The sequence below is a fragment of the Bos javanicus genome, chromosome X (assembly GCF_032452875.1).
Source record: "Bos javanicus breed banteng chromosome X, ARS-OSU_banteng_1.0, whole genome shotgun sequence".
NCBI lineage: Eukaryota > Metazoa > Chordata > Mammalia > Artiodactyla > Bovidae > Bos > Bos javanicus.
Window position 1 is genome coordinate 108,272,779 of NC_083897.1, and position 11,553 is coordinate 108,284,331.

At 41.8% G+C, this 11,553-nt stretch overlaps 1 protein-coding gene across 1 annotated transcript; it reads right to left on the reverse strand.

Annotated features, from left to right (window-relative positions):
• Positions 1-10,390: 10,390 nt before the first annotated feature.
• LOC133242647 (ferritin heavy chain-like) lies at positions 10,391-11,009 on the reverse strand. Its single transcript, XM_061408809.1, has one exon. It carries the CDS (start codon positions 11,007-11,009, stop codon positions 10,446-10,448), a length of 564 nt encoding a protein of 187 aa, XP_061264793.1. The 3' UTR covers positions 10,391-10,445.
• Between the last annotated feature and the right edge of the window lie 544 nt (positions 11,010-11,553).

The following is an 11,553-nucleotide window of genomic DNA, read 5'->3' on the forward strand; positions in this document are numbered from 1 at the left end:
GCTAGAGGGAAGGGGAATGGGGAGTGACTGCTAATGGGTATGAATGGGTACATGGCTTCTTTGGGGGATAATGAAAATGCCTTGAAGTGATGTAGTCATGTGATTGTTGCATTACTCTTCAAATGTACTAAAAAACATTGAGTGGTATACTTGGAATCGTATGGTATGCAATCATATCTTGATGAGGCTGTTATTTTTTTTAAAAAAAGGAACAGTGTGTCAGCCAAAGATCAGGCTGTGCAACAGAGATGAAATTCAGAGTAGGCTGTGCAGCTCATTTGTCATGAAATGTTACTACTTTCATCATTTGGCAATATTGAAGGAAGCAAATTTTCATGTTAATGATGGCTTCTTTTCTACCACCCAGCAGTAGAATAAGATGAATAAAACATTCAGAAAAAAGGATTTAATACTCCTTATGGGAAAAGGAAACTGGTAAAATTGAATCCATCAATGAAGTGAAGTGAAGTGAAGTGAAGTCGCTCAGTCGTGTCTGACTCTTTGCAACACTATGGGCTGTAGCCTACCAGGCTCCTCCGCCCATGGGATTTTCCAAGCAAGAGTACTGGAGTGGGCTGCCATTTCCCTTCTCCAGAGGATCCTCCCAACCCAGGGATTGAACCCAGGTCTCCCACATTGCAGACAGATGCTTTACCATCTGAGCCACCAGGGAAGCCATGTACACATTCACACCCATTACCAGTCACTTCCCAATCCCCTTCCCTCCAGCCCCTGGCAAATACTAAGCCCTATTATTGAATCCATCAATAATTACTTGTTAATTTCTGTGTGTGAAACTGTTCTAGGTATACTACAGAAGAAAGAAATCCTTGAGAAACAAGTTCCTGGCCTATAAATACTCTGTCTTTTAACATCTATTGAATTTGACTTTTCAGCCTCACCCATACTAAATGTATAGGGCATTTTTGTTTGTTTTCACTTTTGTTCTGCCTTTAACATGCTTTATTCAGCATCCATCTTGAGCAGATGCTCTTGATGGCCACTAGATGGAAGCCTAACAACATCTACATTTTCAAATGCTAGTTTTTTGCGATCACTTGATGTATTCAAACTGGATTTGTGGCATGAACAAAAGCTGTCACCAGATTTTTCTTTAAGCTGTCATTGGTTTTTAAAGTCTGAATTGTCATCTGGGTTTACTGCATAATTGCCCAGTCTGAGTAATTTATTGATGTTGCTGTCAGTCATTACAGTCATCCAAACCATAAGTGAGTCTAGTCTTGCCACCTGTTTGGAGACCCAAGATGGACTGAGATTGGACTCTTACCATTCACCTTCTCCCTGCCACTCCAAGAATTCCCTTTCCTTGTGGTAGATTTCATTATTTACTCAAATTCTTTCTTCCCTCCCTGTCCTAATCATGGCTTCATTGATGGTGGTAAATACTCCTCTCTTCTCTGACTTGTGCTGTTCCAACCCAATTGTTTTGGTCAGTGATATATGAGAAGACCTAAGGTTTGTCTGGAGAAGGCAATGACACTCCACTCCAGCACTCTTGCCTGGAAAATCCCATGGACGCAGGAGCTTGGTGGGTCGCAGTCCATGGGGTCGCTAAGAGTTGGACACGACTGAGCGACTTCCTTTCACTTTTCACTTTCATGCATTGGAGAAGGAAATGGCAACCCACTCCAGTATTCTTGCCTGGAGAATCCCAGGGATAGGGGAGCCTGGTGGGCTGCCGTCTCTGGGGTCGCACAGAGTCAGACACGACTGAAGCGACTTAGTAGTCATAGTAAGATTTGTCAAGTTTGACCAAAAGATGTAAATGTGCTTGCATGGTTGGGCATGGCCTCTTAGGTTTCTTCCATCCACCATTTGAAGAACGTGTCCTAGGCAGGTTGTAGAAAAATGAGACATGTAGAAGAGAAGGGAATCTAGCTCAACCAAACTCAACCTATAGCCAAGCCTAGCACGTAGAACCTGACTCCTGAAAATGTCATTCTACAGACCTGCGAATGTGATTTTGAGGTTCCTTGTTAGACAGCTTTACTGCAGCAAAATTGCCTAAGGCAACTCTGTACGGAAGAGTTTCATACCTAGGTATTTTACGAATGTGTTTCCCCTGTACGGAATGATAGCAGCCAGAATTTGGTTACTGTCAGTTATAAATATAGTGGCTGTTAGCCATTGCAAATTGGTACCTGTTAAAATCACTTTTATTGTCCTAATTCACTTCAGCAAGTCCTTGAATGCAAATCTGTTGAAGAGGATAAGTTTACCCTTATGTTGTGTCTTTCATGCATTGGAGAAGGAAATGGCAACCCACTCCAGTGTTCTTGCCTGGAGAATACCATGGACGGAGAAGCCTGATAGGCTGCAGTCCATGGGGTCGCACAGAATCGGACACGACTGAAGTGACTTAGCAGCAGCAGCAGCAGCAGCAGCAGCAGTGTCTTAAGACTGTTACCATGAAAACCAGTAAGCTCAAGGAGCACATGACCCTGTATTCTACATGCAAAGAAAAAAGTGTTTCCTAGGTGACAGTTATTTGGCTTTGGTTCTTTACAGAGTAGGTACGATAAGTTTCTTTTATAAAGTAGCATATGGTGGAGATGGCTGACAGGTATAGAAAAAGATGCTCAACATCATTAATCATCAGGGAGATGCAGATCAAAACCACAATGAGATATCACCTCACCCCTGACATCAAAAAGAACACAAATAATAAATGTTGGAGAGGATGTGGAGGAAAGAACCCTTTTTTACACTGTTGGTTGGAAAGGAAATTGGTGAAGCCACTATGGAAAACAGTATGGAAGTTTCTCAGAAAACTAAAAATAGAGCTACCATATGACCTAGCAATTCCACTGTTAAGTGTATATTGGGGAAATAAAAATAAAAACACCACTTTGAAGAGATATAGGCACCCCATTGTTCATAGTAGCATTACTTATGATAGCCAAGATACCAAAGCAACTCAAGTGCCCATCAACAGATGAATGGATAAAGAAGATGTAGTGTATGAGGGCAGCAGTGCAGGGGACCTTTTGAAGGAGGTCGCCATTATCTTCTTTACCTCCACCATAGTTTGGTCTCAGGTCAAACAACAGGGAGGGAACACAGCCTGCCCATCAACAGAAAACTGGATTAAAGATTTACTGAGCATGGCCCCACCCATCAGAGCAAGACCCAGTTTCCCCCTCAGTCACTCTATGCCATCAGGAAGCGTACAGAAGCCTCTTACCTTATCCATCAGAGGGCAGACAGACTGAAAACCACAGTCACAGAAAACTAATCAAACTGATCACATGGACCCCAACCTTGTCTAACTCAATGAAACTATGATCCATGCCGTGTAGGGCCACCCAAGACGGATGGGTCATGGTGGAGAGTTCTGACAAAATGTGGTCCACTGGAGAAGGGAATGGCAAATCATTTCAGTATTCTTGCCTTGAGAACCCTATGAGAGGTATGAAAAGGCAAAAAGATAGGACACTGAAAGACGAACTCCTCAGGTCGGTAGGTAGGTGCCCAATATGCTACTGGAGAAGAGTGGAGAAATAACTCCAGAAAGAATAAAGAGACAGAGCCAAAGCAAGAACAACACCCAGTTGTGGATGTGACTGGTGATGGAAGTAAAGTCTGATGCTGTAAAGAACAGTATTGCATAGGAACCTGGAATGTTAGCTCCATGAATCAAGGTAAATTGGAAGTGGTCAAACAGGAGATGGCAAGAGTGAACATCGACATTTTAGGAGTCAGCAAACTAAAATGGACTGGAATGGGTGAATTTAATTCAGATGACCGTTATATCTAGTACTGTGGGCAAGAATCCCTTAGAAGAAATGGAGTAGCCCTCAGAGTCAACAGAAGAGTCCAAAATGCAGTTCTTAGGTGCAGTCTCAAAAATGACAGAATGATCTCTGTTTGTTTCCAACACAAACCATTCAGTATCACAGTAATCCAAGTCTGTGCCACAACCAGTAATGGTGAAGTAGCTGAAGCTGAACGGTTCTATGAAGACCTACAAGACCTTCTAGAACGAACACCCCCAAAAGATGTCCTTTTCATTACAGGGGACTGGAATGCAAAAGTAGGAAGTCAAGAAACACCTGGAGTAACAGGCAAATTTGGCCTTGGAGTACAAAATGAAGCAGGGCAAAGGCTAATAGAATTTTGCCAGGAGAAGACACTGGTCATAGCAAGCACCCTCTTCCAACAACACGAGAGAAGACTCTACATATGGACATCACCAGATGGTCAATAGCGAAATCAGATTGATTATATTCTTTGCAGCCAAAGATGGAGAAGCTATATACAGTCAGAAAAAAACAAGACCAGGAGCTGACTGTGGCTCAGATCATGACTCCTTATTGCAAAATTCAGATTGCAGTTGAAAAAAGGAGGGAAAACCACTAGACCATCCAGGTATGACCTAAATCAAATCCCTTATGATTATACAATAGAAGTGAGAAATAGATTCAAGGGATTAGCTCTGATAGAGTGCCTGAAGAACTATGGACGGAGGTTCATGACATTGGACAGGAGGCAGGGATCAAGACCATCCCCAAGAAAAAGAAATGCAAAAAGGCAAAATGGCCGTCTGAGGAGGCCTTACAAATAGCTGAGAAAAGAAGAGAAGCTAAAGGCAAGGGAGAAAAGGAAAGATATACCCATCTGAATGCAGAGTTCCAAAAAATAGCAAGGAGAGATAAGAAAGCCTTCCTCAGTGATCAATGCAAAGAAATAGAGGAAAACAACAGAATGGGAAAGACTAGAGATCTCTTCAAGAAAATTAGAGATACCAAGGAAACATTTCATGCAAAGATGGGCACAGTAAAGGACAGAAATGGTATGGACCTAACAGAAGCAGAAGATATTAAGAAGATGTGGCAAGAACACACAGAAGAACTATACAAAAAAAAGATCTTCATGACCCAGATAACCACAATGGTGTGATCACTCACCTAGAGCCAGTTGTCCTGGAATGTGAAGTCCAGTGGGCCTTAGGAAGCATCACTATGAACAAAGCTAGGGGAGGTGACGGAATTCCAGTTCAGCTATTTCAAATCCTAAAAGATGATGCTGTGAAAGTGCTGCACTCAATATGCCAGCAAATTTGGAAAACTCAGCAGTCGTCACAGGACTGGAAAAGGTCAGTTTTCATTCCAATCCCAAAGAAAGGCAATGCCAAAGAATGTTCAAACTACCACACAATTTTACTCATCTCACACTCTAGCAAAGTAATCCTCAAAATTCTCCAAGCCAGGCTTCAGCAGTTCAAGAACCATGAACTTCTTGATGTTTAAACTGGATTTACCTGTTTTTCAGTGTTAGCCAAATTAAATTTCCTTTTAGGAAGATAAAGACTATGCATATTGTGATTGCCATGAGGGCACAATCACCATTGTACCAACAATACCCCAACCAGGCATGGCAGACAGTTATTATTAGATAATTATTTTTTTTACAAAATGAATGATTTAACAATTGAACAAATCAACCAACCAATGAATGCAATCATATGCTCTGGTTTGGGGGGCAGTCTGAGAAAGGCAGTAACTGTCTTAAGGTATGAGTTGTCAAATGTCATGGCACCCAGCAGAAATCCACACTGATCTTTTTTTAGCATGCAGATTTCCTTGTTCAGCTCTGGCTACAGAGTACAGGTGGAACACTAGCAGTGCTGGAAACATTTTCAGTGATAGCAGTTTATATAGTTGAGGGGCTGCAGAACTTTACAGAGGGAAATTTTCTAAGGAAGAGCTCTTCAGTCTTCAAAAGCAGATACTAACAAGAATGTGAGATTGAAGCATATAAAATCTGAATGTATATAGAGAAAATTAATGTAAATTTGTTTTTTAAAATTCCAGGATGAATAGTCACTCTTTGGAGGTTGAAAAAAAGTTTAGGTCAAATTAAAGACACCAGTGCATACTTTACAAAGTAGAGACTGGATGTGAAGGACATGTTTCACCCATAGGGTGTATAGCCTCAAAATATTCATGAGGTTAATAAAGTATTAGATGCACTCATGGAATATAAGAGTTTGCAAGACAATTAAGGGGGGTTTCCAGCATGATCTTTAGCTTTTAAAGTCAGTAAAGAGAGAAAAGTACCAAATAGGGTAAAAATTTGGTGCTATTAATGTCATCTGAAATACTGATTGGACAGTGGGTGGTATTTCATATGTTCCATTGCTGTGTTCTGATGAAAGTGATTAATAATATACACTGTTTTAAAAACATACAAAAGACTGCGAATAGTATGTAAAGAATGAGATAATTAAGGGCTTGTGTGAACGTATCTGTAAACCTGTGGGCCCAGAGTGCTGGAAGTGAGCCACACTAATGGATCACATACCAAAGCCTTGGTATCAACTGCCCCCGCTCTTTTCAGTCATCACCATCAAACTATGCTGTAGAATCCAAACTTCTGGTCTGGGATTATGTGGGAAAATGTCACATGAGTGCGTCTGCTGGGGGAGAGGAAGGGATGGAGGAGATGGTGGTGGTGGTGGTTGAGGGCCCTGAGTAATAATACTGTCTCTGAGGAGAGAAGAGATACTTACATGGGAGAAAAACTGTTTAGGGTCTGAAGTCATGATTCACATGTCATTTGGATCCCTTAATCATGTTTACAGTTTAGAAACAACACATTTTGTAGACTCCTCCATGTTAGGAAATGAGAGGGTAACAGGCAGGAAGGCCAGGGGTCTCCAAACAGAGGAAATAGCCTGCAATTGTCAGACATTTTTCTCTCTTAAGCGGCAGGAGGAAACAAACTAGCGATTATTTTTTCCTTCTCTATACAAATTTAAAAGGAGGTTTCTCTTAAAATACTGTGTTGCCTTAATGACACCTGGCTTCACCTGAAGTTAACTATTCTCAAACTTAGAGATAACTAATGCCTTTTTCTTATGGAAATGTTTGTCTTAAGCTATGCTAATGTACTATGCATTTACCCCAAACTCTGTCTTCAAGTCGATTCTGCCTCTTGGCTCAGAACCTACTTGACAAACCAGTATGTTATACTCAGATATTATTCCTCTAATCTATGTAAACAAAACTATTTGTATGGTGATCTTCCCTTCTTCAAGATTCAAGTTAATCATTTTATGGCCCAGGATGAGCCATTTGGTGCCAAGATTATCCCAAAATGCATCTTATGGGTGAGGGGCCTGGTGCCATTCTGAGTTTTAAGACATTCCTTTCTTTCATTAACAGACTGCTAGTGACTATATAACATCCACCTGAAGACTAGCAAGGGGGTACTCTTTCTGCCCCCTTCTGATGCCTATGTCAGAAGCTTTCTCTATCTCCTTTATACTTTAATAAAACTATTACACAAAAGCTCTGAGCGATCAAGCCTCGTCTCTGGCCCCGGATTAAATTCTTTTCCTCCGGGGGCCAAGAATCCCGGCATCTTTGCGTGATTCAACAACAACCTTTCAGAAACAAGCTTCAAATCATATTTCAATGTTTCCAAAATCTGTGCTAATCCTTTTCATCAGTGGTGCTGAATAAAATTGTTGCTTTGTCAAACTGGGAAATAGTTCAAGTGGCCATGACCTACACATTAGATTAGTTGTTCAATGTAATAATTTGTAAAGCTACATTTTGTAAATGGGACATCAAATCATTGCCTTTCATCTGCTTTTGAAATCTTAATTGCCAAAGGGAATTTTTTTGAGTTAAGTTAATTTTGGAAGTTAAATATAAATAATTTTTCCATATTGTCCATCAGCAATTTCAAAAAAAAGCATAACCATATGTTTCTTATACGTAAAAACAAAACTACACATTCTCCTATTTTCTTCATATCTCTTCGTGTGCAGTGAAAGATTTATGCATTGGTTTTGTCAGGAATGAAAAATATTTTCTCAAGGTTAAGTTATCCAAGAATATTGGTATATAAATAATAAAAAATGTTACCATGGAAGGTTCTAGAATATATTATAAAAATGGTATAAATACTAGAAACTCATCTCATGAGATATATGAATGTGAAGGAGAACTAACTAGATTTTATTCTAGTTATTTTGGTTATTATTTTAAACAAGATTTACCTTAAACAGTGCTATAAATTTCACATTAAACCATTAAAATTACTGTTTTTGCAATACTTTGTAACAAAACTATACTGGTGTGTTTTGGAAGGTATGAGTTATCTCTAGATTGTGGTCAGTTTCAAATGTATAAAAAGTAGACAGAATATTACAATAAATTCCCATATTCCCATTGTTACCAAACCAAACTTGGGTCTACTTGCCCTCATGCAGTAAAGCCAATCTATTGCTCTGAGTTTTGGTGCAAAGAAATGCAGCATTTACTGCAGGGAACCAAGCAAGGAATTCAGGATAGCTAATGCTCAAAACACCCAAACTCCCTGATGGGTTTCAAAAGCATTTTGAAAGGCAAGTTGAGGAAGGGGCATCTCAGGGTATGTGATCGGTTTGTGCATAGTTCTTTGATTGATTGATGGTAAGGTACCAGGGCGATGTCACTGGGGTCAACATTATCAGTCCTTAGGCACCAGTAAGTCTGGAGGGAGGTACATGCTCAGATCATCAAGTAGTTAAATTTCTTCTGTTTGGTGGTGTTTAATTAAAAAAAAACAAAACATTATTTTGACCATGCCATGTGGCTTGAGGGATCTTAGTTCTCTGACCAGGTGACCAGGGCTTGAATCTGGGCCCCTGACAATAAAAGCCCCAAGTCCTAACCACGGGACTGCCAGAGAATTCTCTGGTGATGGTTTTAACATCTGTAAAACAACTCAGGAAATGTACATAAAGGTATTATTATTTAGGTACTTCAGAGAGGAGCTAAGGCAGAGGATATGGGGGAGGGGTCTCTCCTAGAAAGGACCCACAGTGTCAAGCTCAGTTATACCATCTCCCACCTTCAACAGTTACTGACTCCTGGCAATATTTCCTCACCCATTATTACTTTGAAGAAATGCTAAGATATTTTATGCATAAATATTTCAGTGTGCATCTATATAACAGAACTCTTTTTTAAATCAAATAATACCACACTACCTTTAAATGTGCTTTGAAAAGTTTTGTATTTATAACTGGAAAGGCAAAGCAGTTTCAAAGATGAGAACTTTGCTCTCAAAGTGTCTTGCATTGTAGGAGTGAATGTCGCCAAGGGACCATTTCATGTAAATTGGCAGTTATGTGAGCTATAGCTCTGAAGAACAGTGCACTTCAGTCAACAAAAGTTCATGAGCTATGCTTTCCCCATCTGACTGGAAAAATAAAACTGCAGAATTACATCCAGCAAATATGGAGATACTGAAGTGCTTTCTCAAGTCTTATGTTTACTGTGTTAGAAGGAAAAAAAAAAAAAAAAAGCAACTTGTTGGTCCCCTTTGTAATATTAAGAAGGCATCTTGCAATCCTGCTCCAGTCATAAATATAACCTGGGAAGACTGGTTTTTAAAAATTTCATATTTCCAGCCCAGGTACACTAGAGGTTTATAAGAGTGATTCCTAACAGTCTGTGGTTTGTGAAAAAAGTACTGTGAACAAGTCAGTTCTTTATTTTTCTTGAGATGGTCATACTTAAAGTATGATGATCAGAAATGCTATATCATAATTATTCTTAGGTATTTGACATACTCTATGTAATGTATATGAATATGTTGAGAAAGGAATGTTTCCTGCCATATCAATAAATCAGATATTTTTTATATCGTATTTTTCAGCCCTTCTATTGAGGTAAATTTTGAGTGGTATCATGCTACTTTATCGCAGGGTGGTACAGTTCAAGTAAAAAAATCACACATTGATATTTTGTAAGGGCAGCATCCATGCTCAACAGTGGTGACTACAGGAAGTGTGTCTCTAGGAAAGCCAGCCCTGCTACACTTAGATTGTCACTGAAGCCCAGGGTGAGCTTGTTGGAAAGAAACTCTGCTATGTCAGCATCCAGGGCCCCCATCTTGCTACCCAGAAGTCTGCTCCAAACAAAATGAAGACCCCTTTATTTTGTTCCCTTCCCAATCCCTTTCCCTTCACTCTCTCTGGAGATCAACCCCAGTCATGATGTTCAGGCCATGTTTTTATGTCTCGTCTACTCACAGGCACCCACATTCACCAGGGCCTCACCTCACCCACGCCCACCCCATATACCACATTGTTTATTAAGGGAAGGTATGTTTTGTATTGTTCAGGGTCCCATGGATCCCCTTCTTCCCTCCCTCCTGTGCAGATCTTGAGCGGCCTGTGGACAGGGCATTGGTAGCTCAAGAGACTCCTGGATACCTGTTTTAAAACTTGAAAGGTTAAGGGTTTGCACGCATGTATCTACAAGGGGCCTTTATTTTTTTAGGAAGCAATTTATTGGAAGAACTGGCAACATTGAAAGATGGAAAACTTAAGTGAACTTTTTCTGCAAGGGCAATACTGTGGTCTGTATGGCAGGCAGGGTGACCTTGGGCAGTCTCCTGGGACTTGGTGCAAGTCCAGTCCAGGCTCAGTCCTTGTCGCCGTCACCCAGGATGAGCTTATCAAAGACATACTCTGCCAGGCCGCCTTCCAGGGACCCCTTGTTCCTCAGGATGCTGACATGGTCTCCCAGCTCCTTGATGAACTCCACCTGCTGGTCCCAGTGGTGGGTCTTCAGGAAGTAGCACAGGTGGGTGTCGCTGCTGTCAGTGGGCAGCTGGTGCAGGTTGAGCAGGCTCTGGTTGACACACTTCTCCAGGTGCAGGGTATCCTGCATGGCCTGGAGACCACTTTCCCACTCTTGGGTCTCAGAGTTTCTCATGTCCAGGAAGGAGAAGCTACCCCCACGCCGGTTCTGCAGCAACATCAGGCTCTTGGCAGTCTCGCTGTGCTCCTGGGAGCGGAGCAGGAAGAAGCAGGAGCAGCTCTGCAAGGCCACGTTGTGGTAATGGTGGTGCAGGGAGCAGGCCCTGGCCAGGCACTGGAAGGAGGCATGGAGCTCCAGGGCAGCGTGGCTGTTGCACTCGTGGTGGTAGCCCTGGCACACCTGCGAGGCAACTGCAAACAGCATGGTGGGCGGCGGCAAGACCATCCGGAAGGCGTCTCAGATGAGGGAGGTGCGGCAAGGGCAGCAGCGGGTGCAGACATGCTGGCTGCCTTCTCAGAGCCTTCTTACGGTGACACATGACAGAGGACAGAGGTGGGTTCTGGGCCACAGGGCAGGTGGCTGGGTGTGGGCTCTGGGATGGACAGGAAATGGCAACCATTATGCACGGTGAGTGCCTGAGAAGATTCTGTAGATCAGTGCTTCTCAAACTTTACCTTGCACATGAATCACTAGGGATTCCATTCAAGTATAGATTCTGATTTACTTGGTCTGGGGTCCAGCTAGGAACCTGCATTTCTAGCAAACTCCCAAATGAAGCCAGTATTCTTGGTGTCAGGGAGATTACTTTGAGTAGCGGGAATTTAGAGCCCTCGGCATGGAATCCACTGGATGAGCAGATGGAGAGATGAGGAAGGGATGGGACAGTGAGAAGAGAGGACAGGTGTGGATCCTGTTGAGACAAGCAAGATGTGGAAGACTTTCCTCTCTATCATGTAGCATCCCTTCCTCTCGACTTGGCAAGTTGTTG